The sequence below is a fragment of the Toxorhynchites rutilus genome, chromosome 3, assembly GCF_029784135.1.
Source record: "Toxorhynchites rutilus septentrionalis strain SRP chromosome 3, ASM2978413v1, whole genome shotgun sequence".
Classification (NCBI taxonomy): domain Eukaryota; kingdom Metazoa; phylum Arthropoda; class Insecta; order Diptera; family Culicidae; genus Toxorhynchites; species Toxorhynchites rutilus.
Genome location: NC_073746.1, coordinates 217,566,852 through 217,588,446, shown reverse-complemented (window position 1 = coordinate 217,588,446; position 21,595 = coordinate 217,566,852). Strand labels below are relative to the sequence as shown.

The window sequence follows — 21,595 nt, the reverse complement described above, 5'->3', positions numbered from 1 at the left end:
TCATAAGAAACTTGCGTGCGAGGCGTTTTCAGCATAGAGCCTTCCCGTCGCATTGGGCAACTACGTCTCTAGGTGCCCTTCCTTCTGCTCATTCATTCGGATCAGTAATCAGCAAGTCTGAACAGGCCAGAGTGCATCCTAAAGACCCAAAGACCGAGAGAATAATACAAAATCCTGATGCTTCATTGGTGTCCAATTTATATTTTCCATGTAAACCTCCTCCATTGTCCACTAAGTGTTACAATATAATGCCAGAGAATTTCACTATCGGTATAATCGCTTCTAATGCTAATTCAGAAATGACTAGGCTTGTTTTGAATCCCAAAATTTCAAACACTGTTCCAATCCCAATTACTGCTCAACCTGCGGAAAATGCTTATTATAATGAGCAGTGCATAGTTTTGAATCCCACTAAAAGTACTATCCAAAGCTTGGTGGTAAGACCTGGGGATGACAAGTTTATTACAACTTCTTTGAATCTTCCGAATAATCCATCTACGGAGCTATCCTCACTTCAGTTTAAAACGGGCTCTCTTCCGAAGGAAAAAAAGTTACAACACATACTGAAATCACAAGAAAATCGTGTTTCGGGTAATAACAGAACAGCATTCGAGAACCGTCGCCGGATGATGACTCGATCCAACACTTCGGAACCAAATCTGAATACAATTCACAACAATGTTCGACAGCAAATTTTGAGAAATCGTCGAATGTTACTATCCAGTCGGACCATAGCATCGAATGCAGCAGTAACAATGCCGCTACCCAAACAAATTATATTGAAATCATCCTTCTCGGATCCAAACTTACAGAATCGTATTACTCATGAGCAAAATAACCATTCGATGAGGAACAACATGTGGATCTCCAATGTATACAATCCTAACATCGGTGGGAAAAATCAAACTCCCGGTGATAATCGTATTCGATATATGATCAATCAAAACGGTGCGGTATGTGAAGTTTCGGTGCCAGATTCGCAAATCCGATCTTCAGTTGGAAGTATGATTGATCTGCGTGCCATACATCCTTCCACAAGTCGCGTATTCACTACTTCACCTGGCAACACTTGTGGAAAGTATAAACAAGATTTTGTAAACGCTGAGGAATCTGAAATTGATATCAAAGAAACTTATTTGGGTAACGTGGCAATCAAACAAAGAGACCGATTCCGTCGATCACAATCCTTGAATGCACGTAATCTAGCCGCAGACAACGAATATAATTCGTATGCCAGCTACGGATCCTCAGGTGTTCATAAATATGCTTTAGATCTCAGTTTCGGAGATAATCAGGACTGGTTTCAGAAAACTAAGTCGATCGATTTAGGTAATGTACAAGATACCTATAATTATGGAGTAAGTGCGAATAGACGTAACTTGCATTTAGATGTAGTTGGATCTAGCGATGGTTGTGAGTTGATATCTGGTAGAGTTGTAAAACGTAAGAGCAGAGGAGATATCAAGATGGATGAACAGAAGAACACAAACCACATCGTCAAATCTAAATCTATGAGTTCGAATGTTCAGCAGGACGTAATGGTTCCTGAAAAATCCTCCAGTACAACTTCATTGGGCCAACCTCCGGTCAACTCGAAAAAAGCTGATTTTCACATCCTAGAACGCGACGATCCCTTGAAACGCAAAACCAGAGTTGAAGAAATCAAGAGTAATAGTGGAGTTTTGTACAGCAGTACCGAATCTATAAAGTCCATTATCGAAGAAGTAAGACATGAATTATTGAAAAAGCCAACACAATCCGCTTATTTGAGTGACGAGAGTCCGACTGTTCTGAATAGAGGGTATTCATTCAGTGACGATGAAATTAGTTTCAATCAAAAGGAGTACGAACCCCTCGGGATTTATGAGTACGATGACGATCAAGAGCCAAGTACAAAAGATGGCGAAAAGCAAGCCCGTAAGCCAGCTTTACGAAAATATGAACAAGAAAAAGCGATTGGATTCGATAATGAGATAACAAGAAACAATGAAATAGTTCATAAATACGAGAAACGAAAATGTAAACAGAGGAGAGCTCGCAGCTCGAGTTTCACACTGAATGCAGCGAACAGTGACGAGGAGAGTGGAATAATTCGCCAGAACGGAAGTGAGGATGAAGTATCCGACGATGAAGTTTTTAAAAGTCCCGTTTCCAGAGAAAACAAGCTGTCATCCCCTGGTAAAGCGTCTAACAGACGAGGGCCTCGGCACAATACCCGTCGATCTAGTAGTTTAGAGAATGTGCAAAAGTTTTCATCTGACCAAAAGCGAACTGGAACTATAACTGGTAGTCATTGCGATACAACTAGACATAGTTCTGTTAGTATCAATGATAAGCCAGAATATTTCGAATACCGCAAATCTCCATTATCCCCTCGCCCAAAACCAAATAGTAGAAACGCTAACAATGCTTCCAATTGTTCCACATCCTCCACCGGTATCGCTCTCTTGCAAACCGAACCGAAACGCACCTCTTTGAAAAAACCTGGCGGACCGCCGTCTGCTCCGAAATCGGCTGCGCAAAATCCTTCCCACATCAACAGTGACTACGATATGAGAGACCGAGGTCGGTACGGACACGTCGGGAGTCGGGACGCGTATCGACAGCATGATCGAGACCGTAACAACAGTGACCACGAACGGGACCGGGATTTGAGTGACCGAGAGCAGCGCGAATCGCGGGAGCAGGCCGAGTTGGACCGAAGTCTTTCGAATAACGAGGGGACGCCGGAAGATAAAATAGGTAAGCATGAAGGTTCTTTTTACATCTTTTTGTGTTATCGAAATCGCGGTTAACTTAATTAATATTCTCAACAAACAAATGGTAACATCGAAATAGACCCATCATTGTATTTACACAGGGTTGCCAATGTTGGTGTTAATCTAGGGAATGTCAAATTCCCTAGATGCTAGTAATTTGACTAGCTGGTTCGGATTCTACTGACAAAGAAAACGCTTCTTCCGTGGACGAATCGAGAGTAATTTATTTCTGTGATTTCTACAGTTTTTATACTAAAACTATCTCCCCAGTTCTTAATTCTACCCTCACCACACATAGCGATAAGCTACCTGAACATCTTATCACAATAATAACTGCCTGTTGGTGCGCAAGGGTATTCATTACTTCTCTTTTGCCTTGGTGCCAAACTCTTTTTGCCTGCGTCATTTCAGTTATTCCTGCCATGTGTTCTACCTGCTTATCCGGCAATCTCTTTTTGCCTGCGTCATTCTAAATACCTATTTTCTAGTTGTTTTCTCCCTTTCTCGCTCCTATACGAGATACGGGGAAAACATGTGTTTCATAATTCAGTTTCTCCTATTCTCGCCGTTGCTCGAGATAGGGAAACACATATTTCTTTTATTATCCCTAGATCGTAAACAAATTTTACCACCGGCCCTGATTTGACATTTCCGTCCGTAACAGTTGGAGTTTAAACTGGATTATTCTAGCTTTTTTTTTCTTGATCCGGTCATCCAGTTGAATCCTAAAAACAATTCCAATTTTTTGAATACCATCCAGTTTTATCCAGTTTTTACCCATTTTATGTAAAATAAATTTACAACGTATAAATAATACCCCTCTATATCAGGAGTCGTCAAAGCGTAGGTGTTATAGCGGTTCGCTTATCTAATATGTGCACGTTTTTTGAACTTACACCAAAACTAGTGTTGGTAGAAAAAATGTTTTTTTTTGTGTGTTAAAGGGTCAAATGCACGAACAAAAGCAGTTTTTGAGGAGTGTTAAATTGTTTGTATGTATGAAACAGACCTCTCATTCTCTCAGACTGATTTTCAGCTTGGAATTGTACCTAAGAAAAAGGTCTAAAAGATGTCGAGCAGGGATGTAAGGATGTAAGGCTGTTCCACACGACCACGCTATTTACATAATCACTGGTGCTGTTATTCTAAAATGCGCGAGAATATTACATCACATTATAAAATAAAGTTGGATCTCAAAAGTACACAAGTGTTTTCTGAGAGTAAAACGGAGAGCGTAAACAATGGGAACCTTTAAGTGCGCTCTACATACATTGTCCCGTCACCGCTAAGTCAAGGTAATCGAATGAAACATCGAATATTATACCATGAAAATCGTATGGTAGCATTCACATATACCATCAACGGCAACTTTGACGTCGGCTAAATAAGTCTAAAATAATAGTTGACGGGACGGTGACGGTGACGCTGTATGTGTATCGCTTTTTAACGTTTTTGCGATGGGTGCCGTGATGGGTTGTTATAATCATTATGCGTATTCGGTATGAAAACATTTTCTTATTTTAGTTTTTAAATTTATAAGTCCAATTTTGAAGCATAATTTTAGCTTTAATATCTTTAATTGCCATAGTTATTATTGATGAGACGAAGTTGATATGTACAGCCAGCAAACATGTACACTGTGCCAAAAAACAATACTTCATTGAGATGTGATGGAAGTTTATTCAGGTGTCAGGGCATGCTTGTTTACATTGCGCGACGTATATTCCTTCATTATAATATATTTCAGGTACTCACAAAAAATTAATGATTGTAATATAGGTCATGCGGAGTCAAGAAAATTTATTTTTCAAGTGCATTTGGTTGAAAAAAAATCTCTTGCTTCTTTTTCCCCATGCTGTCTTTTTTCCCATGCTTTCAAATGTTTCTCCTATAAAAGGAGCAAACGTTTTCGTCATTCTGGGCTTCGTTTATTTACCTTTTTGACCGAACCAAAATCCAAATAAATGTTGCAATTTGTGTAATTCGTACTTTTTTAATGAAAGAAAAAAGTTCAAATAATATAATTCTAGCGTTCAGAATCAAAAAAACCTCACATTTGGCGAGAAGTTAAATTGTATTATGATACAAATATGAAAATGTAGGTTTTACATTTTTATTAATTCAATTATTTTTGCCTTTGATAACATGACATTCTCTATATAGTGGATTGTTATGAAAAAAGTAACATTTTTCCCTACTCCTGGTTATTGGAACTCTTTGGCATTTCTAAATGACACAGGAATGTTCCATTCCAAATAAATTAATCAGATATATAGATATTTCTTTTTTATTCAAACTATCGTTGTTCAACCATTTGATAAATCTGCAGATGGTCCTAAAAGCTATTGTTCTCGACCAGTTCATTAGCTTCTATTTCTACAGCTTCAACATCGGCGAAAATATTTTCAGATGCTTTCCAAAACCTCCAAAGTCTGGTCCTGCTACATAAAAATTGATATATTATTCTTGGCATAAAGCTTGTCCACGTTAAATTTCGGACACCAAGATGATGCCAGTAAAACAAAAATTCACATAATACAACAAACCCGATTCTTTATTTCAGTAAAATAGACTTATATCTAAAACAGGAAAAGCTTACTTCGATGTTAATTACGTTGTCTGTAAAATTCACGAACTTTCTTGGGAACATCTGCCATTAGGTACCGTACAGTATCCTCAGATATGCTGGCGGCGGCGCTTTTCCCTCTCTTCTTGAAATCATTAATGCAATTCGCTTTCTTCTTAGTTTCGAATAGTTTCCGCCTAATCAGAGCCCAGTACTTTTCCACTAGGCGAAGTTCTGGACAGTTCGGTGGATTTGCTGTTTTTGGCACATATTTGACATTATACCATTCCAGGATATATATTGTCATTATACCATTCCAGGATGGATTTTGCATAGTGACAAGGGGCCACATCTGGCCAAAACAACGATGAGAGTCGTGGCTTCTTATGAATGGTAGCAACCGCTTCTGGAGACATTCCTTCTTTGTTGATAGTGCCGGTAGAGACGAAAGACTTGGATTTTCGGCCACAACTGCATATGACCTTTCAAACCAAGTACTTTCTGGGGGAAAATAGACTGCTTCTTGGTCCGGAAACACTCGGCTATAGCATTCGTTCGCATTGCACTTTAAAAAGTAAGACCCGGAAGCTGTTTGAAGTCTTCGAGAACAAAAGTTTCATCGTCCATTATGATGCATGAACATTTTTGCAAAAACTGGGTTAGCAGGGCTTTTTGCAGTGAAATTTTGCTTGTCGTCACGATTGGGCACCTTTTTCACTTTGTACGCCATCAGTCCATGCCTCTGCTTCACTTCTTGTACATATGATTTTGATTTTCCAACCTTTCGAGCCACATTTCTAACTGAAAGGATGGGATGTTTCTCAATAATGGCAACCACCTTTCGGTCCATCTGTCGGGAGCATAACTTTCGATTTGTCCCGCTTCCAACCTTCCGATCCACATTTAAGCGCTGGTCAAACGATTTGCACACACTAAACACGGTACTCTTCGGCAGTTTTAGCTTTTTGGCGAGATCGCGTATCGACAGTGTTGGATTTTGCTGCCGTTCGCGCTAAAGGCGCCATGATTCGACGTCATTTTACCAAACTGAAGAAGAATGTGAACATGTTGGACATCGAAATAAAGAGGAGGGTTTCAGCTGTCATGTAAATGAAATATTTCATTGATTTGAAATATTTCATAAATTACACTGAAAGAAAAGTGTCCGAAATTTAACGTGGGCAGGCTTTATATTGATCAAATGAGTAAGATAAAGTGTTCTGGTGATTTCGGATGTTTTGGTTTGTTTTTCTCAAATCAACAGCCAAGAGTAAAAAAAACGTTGTTCAAAAATCATTAAAATATGTTTGGTTATTAAGTTGGCAAATGTTTCAAACAGCGTTCCATTTTTTGTTTCCGGTCGTAGTTGAATCTCTCTAGACTATGTTTAACGACGGATTGTAATGAGAGCTATTTTGTAGCGGGCGATTCAGCATTTTCAGTGATTTGAGGTTCAATATTTTCTGAATTGAGTTAATCCCTTCTTTTCGCTTTGAGCTGCACGAAAGATAATTATAAATGTCTAGACCGCAAGGTGTTTTTCTAATACGGACCAGACCGATTTTGCTCCCTTGGCCGAGTGGTTAGCGTCATAACTAACATGCCGGGTGTTCGGGTTCGATTCCCGTTCTGGTCGGGGGAATTTTTCGTCAAAGAAATTTCCTCCGACTTGCACTGTGATCACGCGTGTTCTAGAGCTTGCCACTCAGAATGCATTCAAGGCGTGTTATTTGGCATAGAAATCTCAACTAAGTACTAATAAAAATGACGCAAGTAATACTACGTTGAGACGGCGAAGTTCCTCTAGGAACGTTAGTGCCATTGAAGAAGAAGAACCAGACCGATTTTCTAGTCCGTGTTAGGGAAACGGTGCGGTGCGAACATCAGAAGCCTTCTGAACGATTTTATCCTCGGAATACCAAGCAGAAGTAAATTGGTTCACAATATGCTCAACCAGATGGAAACAATCGAATTGTTTCAAATTGTCTGAAGAGCAAATGAAGGCTGATTTTGGGGACTCCAAAGTATTCTGCAAATTTTGTCTACACCATTCAGTTTCGATGATGATTAAGTTCCGGAAAACATGCGGATGGAACTCATTGAAATGCGCGAGTCTCCGTAGCCATAACGGTTGTATCGTTGGTCCAATCCAAGAACCTTCCATTGATCGATCTTCTATGAAGTCTATGAAGTCCTCCAAAACATTTTAAAGTTCAGATCAATTGATATTCCATTCCATCCACGACTGGCGCAACGTCCATAGTGAATTGTTAAACGTACTTGGCCACGAGGTATTAAAGTTTATTAAAAAGAGAAACGTGCGGACCGCGACAACGATTTGTCACGGTCGCCATGAAGTATTAAAATCATTGAGTGTTTGATTCTGAGACTGTCACTATTATTCTGAGACCTTCGAGCGGCTCGCGACAAAAACTTTACCACCTGTTACACTAGAAACTGCCACCTATAAAATCCATTTATCAATTTCTGGCTTTCGGATACTCAGAGTAGTAAAACGACGTACTCCGGTAAAGATCAAACTTAGACTGTACTCCAGCTTATCAAATTGCAATTGCATAATTTTCTACCCGTTTATGTTCGTTTATGTTTACCAAAGCCAAGCGGGGTTTCCTCGTTGTGGGTACATCTGTTTATAAACATGCATATGCTGTCACGCAGCACTCTTGCGTGCGCTCAGCTCTTTCTGAAGGTCGTGCATAAGGAAAAGGAAATGTTTGGAAAGCTGGCACTGAATAATTAGTGTTCAACTGGGTGTTAATAAACTTGGGGTCGTTAACGGGATTTCCTGTGTGAAGATTATATTATTACATGACAGACGGGAACATTCATTTGCTTGCCAGTGTTGTTTTATGAGGTTCTAATAAGGCAAACGGAAAAGTGTACGAATGTTAATGAGGAATGCGGAATTGAGATTGGGGTTAGGGAATATTTTAGTAAGGACTTTTTGGAATTTGGGACAGCTTGTATGATTGTGTGATTGTATGCTACAACAGCGAGAAAAATTTCCCAAAATAGTGCATAGAGCTCGCGTGCTATGTTGGCTTTCAGTTTATATGAATATCAGATGTCATAGGTGCTCCAAAACATTCTATAATATAGAACGTCATAAAGTAAATGTGCTCCGTTGACTTTAATTGATTTATATATAAAACTCTAACTTTGCTTCCGTTTACATCATTTGGACATTAGTTTCTCATGGTCACTCAAAGGATTTTCAGTTCTAAATAGCATTTATATTACGCATAATCCAAACTCTCCTATTTGACGCATATTTCGTAATAACGGGTATTTCAATAGGGACGCTAAAAAAGTAGATCGATAGGGACAGCAAACGACGCCATATTTTTCCCCGCTCTCTTGACATTTGACAGAACAAAATAACCACTTTTGATGAAAATCTGAGAACAGCTATATCTCTTTACTTCTTTCAAGCTCCTACTGACAACTGAAAACAAACAAAACAAAACATGAGAATGGGAATTAGCTGACATAGTCCCTATGTAGAGCGATGAAAAACATATCAAAGATAGAAAAAAATGAACGACGACTTAATTTTTTTCAAATACCGCACAAAAAAAGTCGCATAAAAATCACACGAATTTTTGTTTGTTTATGTATTACCTGATAGCGTAAAGGAAAACCTTTTTTTACTTGTTACCTGCGAATTTTTGGAGGATATAACTAGACTATAATTATCTTAATGTATAAAACTTTAACAACTACATCATATTTCACATTATTGGCGGTTCAAAAACTCGTGACAACCCCTCTCAAAAACTGCTACCGGTGTCGAGCGTCTGGCGATAGGAGGTAAAGAGTTGTATTTTACCACACCTCGAGAGCTTGAATAGCTGGTTAAGTTGTTGGGTGGAATAATTCAGCTCTGAAGGCGGCGTCCTTGGGAAAACAACAGCTTTTGAAAAAGTACTGGCGGAGATTGGGTCATTATCAACTTGCACAGGAACATACAGGGTTTTCCATTTCGGGCTTCCGAAAGTATACAGCCCTGCGCTGACAACCGTTTGACATAGCTGTCAACCAAAGCGTCATATCGTTAGTTGAATGTCTGCCATTTTACAATATGGATCGTTTTAGCATCGCACAACGTGTTAATTTTGTTAAATTATACTATAAAAATGATGAAAAACCGGCAAATGTTTTTCGAGCATTACGGACGGATTTTGGTCGTCATGGACAGCCTACAGAGCACACAATCGCTAATGTAGTGCGTAAATTCGAACAAACTGGATCCGTAGCGGATATTGTGAAACCTGTGCATCATCGTAACGTGCGTTCGGCCGAAAATATTGCTGCTGTTGCTGCCAGTGGATGACCCGAATGTTTCGATTCCACGGCGTGCTCAGCAATTGGGCTTGTCAAACACATCATTGTGGCGAATTTTGCATTTGGACTTGCACCTACATCCATATAAAGTCCAACTGGTACAAAAACAGGAAGTGGGTTATATCTATGGTATAACCGCAAGGGTGACGTAGGACTATCGTTGATTTAGAGATCATTTGTTTGAAGTTGAATCTGAATTCATTCTGAATGAATGAATATTTGGAGAACTTCGCGAACGAGAGCGTTACGTTGGAGGCACAAGGTTTTATGCATCCAATATTGGATACGGAAATATCCTTCTGATGAGGAAGAATAATCTTCAGAAGCTATCCTGTTAATTGCGATTGATTGAAAAATCACAAAACCAAATGTATTTGGTCACAGTGTTACATGGATAGAAAACATTGAAATAAACTCTTTCACATGAATGTAATTTTAAATTCCCAGAGGAACTGGCAGATTATTTTCAGTAACGATTAGATATTTCCACATTTTCTTCGATACTGGAAGCCCACCAGTGGTTAATGCTAACTCGATAACCATCTGTTAATAGCACTTGATTGAAACATATTTGGTCACAGTGTTACATGGATAGAAAACATTCAAATAAACTCTTTCACATGAATGTATTTTTAAATTCCCAGAGGAACTGACAGATTATTTTCAGTAACGATTAGATATTTCCACATTTTCCTCGATACTGGAAGCCCACCAGTGGTTGATGCTAACTCGATAATCACCTGTTAATAGCACTTGATTGAAACATACTTGGTCACAGTGTTACATGTATAGAAAACATTCAAATAAACTCTTTCACATGAATGTATTTTTAAATTCCCAGAGGAACTGGTAGATTATTTTCCGGATCTTTCTCGATGCTGAATGGCATCCAAACGGAAAGAATTCCGCGCGTGTATGTGTGTGTGTGTGTAGCGGCTGCTTCGAGATCTTCCCGGGGAACCTTTGTGGCATCACTCTCCTCCTGATGGATTCCCTTCTGGCCTAAGGTGCACAAACAGGCTCTTGGTGACACCGTTCATCCGCGCTTTCATGATAAATGAAGAGCTTCACCACAACAGCGACAACATGCTCCAATCGCTGTTCAATTAGAACTGAGTGGATTTCCGAGCGGCGCTCGCTTATATACCGATTGGTGATTTCAATAGCCTGTTTTGAAAGCAAATTTAAGACAATTGAAACATGTTTTTGGATCAGAAAGTAACAAGTATAGAACGCGTAGACATTTTATCTTTCGAATGAAGTTGTTTAGGAGCTATTAACACTCAAAATCTCGGTCTCCGGCGTAACGCTTTCGTTTTCGAAACTTTGATTTTACACCCCGGTATAGAAATGAAAGACGTAGTCCTACGTCAAAATTATAGCGTGGTGGCTATAATTTTGACGTAGGACTACGTCAATGCGTCGGGCATACGTCGATTGGGTGAACGAACAACAGCAGCAAAATGCTGAATTTTCGAATTACATTTTCTTCAGCTATGAGGCACATTTCGAGCTCGGTGGCTATGTGAACACCCAAAATTGCCGTATATGGGGCTCAGAAAATCCACACGTGATTTTTGAGAGGCCATTGCATCCGCCAAAAGTCACTGTTTGGTGCGCATTATGGTCTGGTGGAGTCATCGGGCCGTATTTCTTTGAAAATGAGGACGGCGAGACGGTAACTGTGAATGGTGAGCGCTATGGCCGCATGTTAATCGATTGTTTTTGCCACAAATTGAAGATATGGATACGGATGACATGTGGTTTAAGCAGGACGGCGCCACGTGCCACACAACACGACCGAACATGGCCATATTGCGAACGAAATTTGAGGGACGCATAATTTCGCGTTTTGGTGATGCCAATTGGCCGTCCAGATCATGCGATTTGAACCCGCTAGACTTTTTTTGTGGGGTTATGCGAAAGACCGTGTCTATGCCAACTCTCCGCAAACTCTTGAACATTTGAAAGACAACATTCGTGAAGTTATGACCGAGATACCGCCCCATATGTGCCGAAAAGTCATCGAATATTACCTGTTCCGGATCAAGGTGTGCGAGGAAGCCCTAGGTGGACATTTGATTGATGTTGTATTTCACACATAATGGCATAAACCAAACTTTAATTTGAAATAAAAGTTTCATCGAAATTCGGATTCTAAGTGTGTTTTATTGACGTAGGACTACGTCTTTCATTTCTATACCGGGGTGTAAAACCAAAGTTTCGAGAACGAAAGCGTTACGCTGGAGACCGAGATTTTGAGCGTTAATAGCTCTTAAACAACTGAACGAAATGGTATGATAAACACTTCATTTTAAAGATAAAATGTCTACGCGACATATACTTGTTACTTTTTCATTCAAAAACTTGTTTCAATAGTCTTAAAATTGCTTTCAAAACAGGCTATTGAAATCACCAAACGGTATATAAGCGAGCGCCGCTCGTAAACCCACTCAGTTATGATTGAACAGCGATTGGAGCATGTTGTCGCTGTTGTTGTGAAGTTAATTTCGTTTATCATGAAAACGCTGATGAACGGTGTCACCAAGAGCCTGTTTGTGCACCTAAGGCCAAAAGGGAATCCATCAGGAGGAGAGTGATGCCACGGTTCAGCTTGAAACATCGGAGCAGCCGCCACACACACACACACATACACGCGCGGAATTCTCGTTGCTGAAAAATAATCTACCAGTTCCCCTGGGAATTGAAAAATACATTCATGCGAAAGAGTTTATTTTAATGTTTTCTATCCATACAACACTGCAACCAAATACATTTGGTTTTGTTATTTTCCAATCAATCGCAATTAACAGGAAAGCTTCTGAATATTTTTTCCCCATCAGTGGAAATTTTCGTATCCAATATTGGATGCATAACATGAAAAACGGAAAATGTTTCACATCGCGAAAATCAAGTAATTTTCGAGCGATTATTTGCTTTCTACTCATATAATGCTGCGACCAAATACATTTCGTTTTGGATTTTTTCAATCAAGTGCGATCAACGTAAGACCACGTCTTTCGTCAATTTATTATAGGTGCAATGAATCTTTAGGAATTTCCGCTCTACGCGCACTGGCAAACAATGTTTACTCAACAATTTCTCAAACGAGAAATGGGTGTTGTGAGAAAGGATTAGCGAACGCGAAAACGACAAACGGGAGAAAGATACGTTTGGAGGTTGAAGGAAATTGGCAGAAAACTTCTTCATTCTATCATTTAAATAATGTGATTCATACCACATCGTTTTGCCAGAAAGAGATTATTAATGTTCAAAGGAGGAATCGAGTCCTCCGAGGAAATTACCCAGCGCAAATTAGAGTCGACTATCGATTGCGGCATTCGTACACAAATAATTTTATAATGCAGTTTCACCAAAGTGATTTCTTCGGATATATTCACTACATCATGTCATGTATTTCATTATCTTCATTAAGAAATCCATATCCATGGCACCTATCGGTAACGAATTATTATCGAAACCACGATTTTCGCTAAATGCTCCTTTCAGTTCGGCCTGTAAAAAACTTTTCTGTACTCTAATCCATCAAATTTGGAGCCCTGAAAAGGGCTGTTGATTATATGCTAAGCTAATATAGCACGCACTCCTCGGATACGATGGGCCAGCTGGATGTCCTTGGGCATGATGTGACGCGTTTTGCATGGATAGCACACAAATTGGTATCTTCGAATAAGCCTCCTGCAGCGTCATAACCGCGGAACTTTGGAAGCGCAAGTCGGTTTTGAAGTCCTGAGCAATTCCACGATCCAAATGCTGCAAAGGTAGCTTGCGGATCAGCAATTCGGTCGACTTCTGATAGCGATGAATTTCACGCAAAGTTCCCGGTCGATAGCGATGTGGCTTCTCCACCTATCCTGCTACTGGTGCGCTTATCCGAGCTGACTTCGTGTGCCTTACCACCGAATGACTAACGAGCTGTCTGCGAAAGACTAACGAGCTCGAGTCCTCACGGTGCGAGAGTAGAGTAAGAAATGAACGAAAGCAAAGGAAGCGTCATTTTATAAACCATAAAAGTATAGAATCTAAATCCCACCCTTATTATATTCGTGAGTATACAGTAAGCTTATATAATAAAGAGGGTGGGGTTTACATTCGATTCTTTTATGTTTTATAAAATGACACTTCCCTTGCTTTCGTTCATTTCTTACTCTACTCTCGCACCGTGAGGACTCGTTTCATCGGGACTAAGCAGACAGCTCGTTAGTCCTTCGGTGGTAAGGCACCACGAAAGCAGCTCGGATAAGCGCACCAGCCGCAGGAAGCGTGAAGAAGCCACATCGCTATCGACCGGGAACTTCGCATGAAATTCGTCGCTATCAGAAGTCGACCGAATTGCTGATCCGCAAGCTACCTTTGCAGCATTTGGTTCGTGGAATTGCTCAGGACTTCAAAACCGACTTGCGCTTCCAAAGTTCCGCGGTTATGACGCTGTAGGAGGCTTATTCGAAGATACCAATTTGTGTGCTATCCATGCAAAACGCGTCACATCATGCCCAAGGACATCCAGCTGGCCCATCGTATCCGAGGAGAGCGTGCTATATTAGCTTAGCATATAATCAACATTTTCAGGGCTCCAAATTTGATGGATTAGAGTTCAGAAAAGTTTTTTACAGGCCGAACTGAAAGGAGCATTTAGCGAAAATCGTGGTGTCGATGATAATTCGATACCGATAGGTGCCATGGATATGGATTTCATAATGAAGAATATGAAATACATGACATGTTGTAGTGAATATATCCCCATATCGAAGAAATCACTTTGATGAAACTGTTTACCGTTTTTCGTTTTTAAGTGTTGGGAAAGGGCATTATTTTTGCTGAGTAAATTCCAAGAAAAAATCCATTCCTTCTTTAAGCGTGATTCATTCTGCTTCGGATCAACGGAACAGTGATAATCATTTCATACAAAAGATAAAATGTCCAAGAGTTATATGATTGCTATTTATTGAGTCGGAAAATTGTTTCAATAGCTTAATGATAGCTTCGAAAACAGGTTATAAAATGACGCTTCCTTTGCTTTCGTTCATTTCTTACTCTACTCTCGCACCGTGACGACTCGTTTGTTTGGGACCAAGCAGATGGCAGGGTAGTCTTTCAGTGGTAAGGCACACGAAAGCAGCTCGGATAAGCGCAGCAGCCGCAGGATAGGTGAAGAAGCCACATCGCTATCGACCGGGAACTTTGCGTGAAATTCATCGCTATCGGAAGTCGACCGAATTGCTGATCCGCAAGCTACATTTGCAGCTTTTGGATCATGGAATTGCTCAGGACTTCAAAACCGACTTGCGCTTCCAAAGTTCCGCGGTTATGACGCTGCAGGAGGCTTATTCGAAGATACAAATTTGTGTGCTATCCACGTAAAACGCGTCACATCATGCCCAAGGACATTCAGCTGGCCCGTCGAATCCAAGGAGAGGGTGCTATATTAGCTTAGCATATAATCAACGGCCCTTTTCAGGGCTCCAAATTTGATGGATTAGAGTTCAGAAAAGTTTTTTGCAGGCCAAACTGAAACGAGAATTTTCGTTTGGATGCCATACAGCATCGAGAAAATTCCGGAAAGATCTAATCGTTGCTGAAAAATAATCTGCCAGTTCCCTGGGAATTGAAGAATACATCCATGCGAAAGAGTTTATTTTAATGTTTTCTAATTATATGGCGAACACAGCGACCAAATACATTTGATTTCGTAATTTTTCAATCAAGTGTAATTAGCTGGAAAGCTTCTGAAGATTATTCTTTCCCATCAGTAGGATATTTTCGTATCCAATAATGGATGCATAACATGAAAAACGGAAAATGTTTCGTATCGCCAAAATTATATAATTTTCAATCGATTATTGCTCAGTCGCCGAAATTTTCATACTCAGAGAGTTCATTCTCCTCTAGTTTGCCTTCCAAATTGCCATCGTAAACCACACCTTCTCTCGATTCAATCACGCATGAAAAGCATACTGAAATGATATTCTGGTGGTGAAACCCATTCATTGTTCGTGAGGCGTCGTGCACAAATTACGTAACGCGATAAGGGGGGAGGGGTTAGATGTTGCGTTAATTTCTGTTTATTAGAGATAGGAAATTGCGTTACGAAAGGGGGGGAGGTTCAAAATCCGGATTTTTGCGTTACGTAATTTGTGCACGACGCCTGAGGACATCGACAAGACAACATCGTTACTGAACGAGCTGAACGGCGAGGGATCGAGGTATTCATTACCTGGCTTGACCTGAAATGCATTCAGTTTGTTTTAACTGTAAGGGAGCGCAGAAAAGCCGATCGATCAGAAGGAGAAGAGGAGGTGACCAAGAGAGTATCAGCATCGAAATACGGTTCCTCGGGAAGACATAGAAGCAGCCGCCACACACACACACACATACACGCGCGCAACTCTTCTCGTTTGCTGGTTATCGAGAGGAAACCTGGAAAGAAATGATCGTTGCTGAAAAATAATCTGCCAGTTCCCCTTGGAATTGAAAATTACATTCAAGCGAGTTTATTTTAATGTTTTCTATCCATATAATACTGCGACCACATACATTTGGTTTTGTGATTTGTCAATCAAGTGCAGTTAACAGGAAAGCTTCTGAAGATTATTCTTCAGAACAAGGTTTTTTGTATCCAATATTGGATGCATAAAACCTTGAGTCTTCAAAGTAACATTCTCGTTTTTGAAGTCACCCAAATATTTATTTATTCATTCATTCAGGATGGATTTAGATTCAACTTCAAACAAATGATCTCTAAATCAACGATAGTCCTACGTCACCCTTGCGGTTATACCATAGATATAACCCACTTCCTGTTTTTCAATTTACTTTCGGAATTTAAAGTTGGAAAACCCTGTATATGAGCGACATACGTAGATTTTCGATGCGTTTATTTCGTGCGATCACACATAAAAAAATCGCATTAAAAAGCCGCGCAAAAACAGGTTTTACTACACGAAGCTCCGAAAGAGATTCTATTTCTCAAGTATTGAAATGGGTAAAAAATTATTTTAGATAAATCAGAATCGATCTTCTTGAAAAAAACGGTCTTACAGGATCTGTTGGTCTTCCAGTCTGTGGCAACCCTGTACACACATTTGCAAAAAACTAGTGTGTTCAGTTTTTTCAAGTGCATGATCAAAAGCAGTGCAGTTAATCGTAAGATCCTTTAGTTGAATATTGCGCAGAGCTTTGGGGGTATGGGAGGGAAGTATTCAAACCTATATAGCTATGTCCAATTATATTTCGGTAACAAAACATTAACAGAACTCTTTCTGATTTTCATATGTTATATCACACGATTTGTTTTTGTTTGTTTCTCTTTCACTCATAGATGGTAGCTTAAGCGACACAGCCGTGATACAGAGCTTAGATGCGCGACGCAAACTGGATCAACGTTCGCCGAAGAGTGAGACCCCGACGCGGGATCGCGACCGTTTCGGAGCCGGCATGGGGAAGAAAAGCAACTCGACCTCGCAACTGTCGGCAACAGGTAACTTGCTCACAAGTTTAATCTTGAAGTTACGTTTTCTTTCGTTCCCTTTTTTTCGTTTTGTTGTAAATCATGTGAGATTAGGTGCGTCCAGCACACCGTGATGAGGGACTTGACAATGAACGGGATTTATAAGAAGAATAAAAAAACACACAAAGGGGGCGCTTGTTATGATTGTGATTATTGGTGTCAGGAAGTTGAAATGACCGAAATCGGAAAGAGTATAGTTTCATGTGTCGCATCGATGTACAAAAATCACCTCATGAAACCTTTTGAACTGATCATATTTTGATAATCAATTTCATCCAATATATGAAAAAGGTCGCAAACGACGAATGGGGTTTGGTAAGCGTGGCAAGAACTCCTTCGCCGTGCATCGAAGTGAAGAAGTGTTACCGGGGGAAGTTCGTGGAGGTCTATCGCGTGGATCTTCAGCGTCTAGCGATGGTGAAGGAAGCGCAGATGGCGACAGGTTCGCGTCACACACACTTATTTCTTTATCATTTCATTTACCCGTTGTTTAGTTGGCTATGTTTTACATTCAATAGTATCACAGTTGTCGAGTGTACACTAGTAATAGATCTTTATGTTTAAGTTATCATCTTGTATTGTCGCTGTAGTTGGACGAGTAGAATACCATCAGTTCGCAAGAGTTTTGTTTTAAAAAATCAACGAATTTCGATACGGTATGTTTCATTCTTGTTGGTTTTCATCAGTCTCAGTGATAGAATACTAGCGACGTGGCAGATGTTCACAACTAAATGAGAGTGCTGTTTACGGGGAGACATAGAATCCATGTTATTCGTAAACATATATATACAAAAAAAAAGTTCGAGCAAACATGTTATCAATTCCAACGCTTTCTAGATGCGAGTGGTTTTTGTAACTGGAATGTCATGTTATGCGTTAGTTTGGTTATGGTTTTCGATAAAGTTAGTTTTCCCAACGTATGAAACGATAAAAAACATATATATATATATATATATATATATATATATATATATATATATATATATATATATATATATACATTATTTAATGACACTATTAACATTAGTTTTTCCTTTGCACTTTTTCATACACTAGTTCTTTTTTTAATAATACATTTTCAGTCAACTTTTCATGCTCCGAATATAAAATTTACAATAATTATAGTTTCTTTTACTTACGTATCTTGAATTCAAAATACTTTTCTTCAAAACACCATTTATACCACATACTTGATTTGATAGCAGCGTGTATAATGCATGGACAGTTGTTTTCTAGAACAATATAAGTATCAAAGATAATCTATTAGAAATATTTACAGATTAGTTTTTGGATTTGAAAATTTTATCATTTAGTGTGAGTTTTCTCGTGTAACCAGATAACTGTTTCTGGGACATATAAATAATACTTATTTTTCGCAGATTGTTAGAATTGATTCTGATTGTATTGATAACTGATCAGTTTCGGGTTTCGTAAAGACTACGTTTTCTTTATTTTGTTTGGAAAATAGTTTCATGAGCAAGCATATATTGTTATTCGGTATTTAACGTATCAACAAATGAAAGAGGTCCGTTCTTCGATTTTATGATTCATTCATTCATTGGGCTTTGGATTTCCGTCAGATTCGACGAACATCAGTGTTGTAAGAACTGATCGAAATAGTCAGCGCAAAGAATAACATTAGGTGTAGTGAAAAGAAAATTTATTATCTTGCATTCAATTGAAAGCTTAAAAGCATAGTTAAGGTGATCAGATTTAAGTCCAATATATACACCGTTTAGTACAAAATCTTCTCTTTCTAAAGTTATGTAGCATAACCTGATCACCTATGCAACTTGATCAATTGAAAAATAATGGATTTATTTTTATGTGTCCTAATACATCAACTAATAAAAATTACCAAATTCTAAGGTTTGTCATTTACACGATGATATTTGCATTTACAGTTTTGGTTTATTTTATTTAAAAACATGTATATAAATCGTGTGTAATTATATATTAATTAGAACAGCATAATTAGAATGTATTTTGTCTAACCATATATTGTTCGGCCGCTATAGATTTTCAACACCAATCATGTATACACGCTGCTACAGAACATTTTCTCGTGCTGAGTCTTCAGTTTTAGACTTCTTATGTTTTTAAAAATTTATCAGTTTTCCAAACGTCAACTACGATGAGATGATATCCGATCGGAACAATGATCCGATTAGCTGAGAAACGAGGATGAAGCAAAATGCTATAATAATTAACCATGCTAAATCCATTTGAATGTCATTCTATCGCAAACTTTTGTAAATACACCCCTAACTCACTCACAGACCAAGGGATTTCGCCATCATCTTCGTCGTCCACATCTCAGCGGAAGCGATCTTCAGCTGGATCGATCCAAAGGTCGGTCGAAGTGACACCGATTCCACCACAGTCAGCGGCTTATCGTGCCGGAAGTTTACATTCAATCTCTAGCTCCGAGGGCTCTTCGTAAGTTCCCGCTAGGCGCTGCGGTGCTGAATTTGTATTGCCTTCCTATTTTGGTTGTTTCTTCAATATGATACATTTTCCTATTCGACGTGTCGTCTTTCGTATACTGAACTTCTTGTTAGTATCCCAAGATTTTTGTCATGTATTTGAAAGTATTATATGTTGAACCGCTTCCGTCGAATTCTCCCAGAGTAATAATGTCGTAAGCTCAGTCGACAAGCTTTGAATTTCCTTTAACGGTTTTGGTTTCCAGATATATAGTGTTGGGGACGATTTTATGAATGCTTTCCAGTTAAGGGTACTAGAGTTTACGACAATATTGACTGGATCTCTATATGTGTTCCCTTTTTGACTTATGGTTTTCCACCAGATGTATCTAGGTTTAAAGTAGCTTCTAATTTGTGTTCGAAGTATAATATTTTTCTCACTGGCCTTCATTTAAGTATGTATAATTTTTTGGAGTGTAGTTGAAATATACTTCAAGTAAGAAAAACTACTCGGATGATGTCTTAGAGGGATGATAATCGTTTTTTTTGCTTAAGTTAGCACAAGTTACTAATATTCAACGTGGCTTAAATTGACATCCACGACGACTCACTCCCAAATGGGATAGTAGTTATTTTAACATTGTTTTTAGAGAACCCAAAACCCACCACTACCGTACTTACAACACTTGTAATCGAGTTGTGTAGATTCAACGTTTTAATGCATTACATGAATATCAAACACTACTGTTGCTTTCAATATTCCCTTTTTTTCTTGTAATTCTGTATGACATCACTGGTCCCGAACTTTACCCCAAACAAGGTGTTGCCAAATTACATTTTTCGCTTAAATTCAATCTGTCCCTTCTGTGTTTCTTGTTGATGGATGGATGGCGAATAAAAGAAAGAATTTTACGTGTTCCGGGTTTGTTTTCCGCTTCAACCCTTAAATCTACCAATGCGAATTCAGAGCATCCTTGTTTGACAAGACTACGAATGTTCTTACACTTTTGTATCCCATAAAAATGTGATCACGATTATCATCCTGGAAATTTTGACGTGTTAAAGGTCACATTCTGATATACTATGCATATAGTAAAAGTAACTAAAATAATTATTTTCAGCACATATTTTCAGTTGATCCAAGTTATTATGAATTTTGTAACTATTCACACTTGCCTAATAATAATAACGTACCGCTTGTTCCACATGAACTTCTGGCACCTATTCATAAACATATATTTTGTAAATATTTGTGCATCGCATGTTCTACAGCTTGACCTAGGCGCCATTTCTGTTTTTTTCTGTTTTATTATTTGTCTATCTATCTCTCCCTGTAACTCAATGAAACGTTCCTGTCTAAGCTTCGATCAGACGATTTCGTATATATCGAAGACAGAATTAGGTCAACTGAATCATACTGATTTTAATAAATAATGCCTCAGATTTAGTATTTTCCTGACCGAGCACTAAACCTAACTAAAGGCCACGATCGTGCTGTATCCGTGTAATACCCACTCTGTATCCGTGTAATACCCACTTTTACCTAACGCTGTGATGTCAACAGGAAATCTGCTCCATTTTGAATCATACCAATTGTATTATCTCATATAGTGATATTTTATTGTACTTTAGTTGATCATTTTTATATATTGTAGACTGCATGATATTGTATCGAGCTTGACTAGATGGTAGATTATAGTAGGTATTTGTTGTGGTAGCTTTATCACATCCTGACAAAGTTTCATATATATATATATATATATATATATATATATATATATATATATATATATATATATATATATATATCACACTGAAACGATTTAAACATACATATTTTTATGAGGAAAAAAATACTAACTTTTCTGGAGAACAGATTCAAATTTTGACTAGTGTAAGTGTACTGAAAAGGGGTACTTCGCAATGATAATCATAATTTTGGAATTCATTT

At 38.7% G+C, this 21,595-nt stretch overlaps 1 protein-coding gene across 14 annotated transcripts in view; it reads left to right on the top strand.

Moving 5' to 3' along the window:
• Positions 1-21,595, top strand: part of LOC129779206 (regulating synaptic membrane exocytosis protein 2) — a 143,339-nt gene that overhangs the window by 98,119 nt on the left and 23,625 nt on the right. For 9 of the 14 annotated variants that reach the window (XR_008743588.1, XM_055786522.1, XM_055786521.1 and 6 more), the window contains 3 exons: positions 8-2,742; positions 17,030-17,188; positions 17,501-17,660. Coding sequence is in view for 11 of the 14 variants with exons in the window: in XM_055786522.1 (XP_055642497.1) it covers positions 8-2,742; positions 17,030-17,188; positions 17,501-17,660 (3,054 nt within the window). In the remaining 3 variants the exon portion in view is untranslated. Of the gene's footprint in view, positions 1-7; positions 2,743-17,029; positions 17,189-17,500; positions 17,661-19,497; positions 19,658-21,595 lie in introns of all 14 variants that reach the window. The other 5 variants (XR_008743589.1, XM_055786520.1, XR_008743590.1 and 2 more) reach the window with 4 other exon arrangements.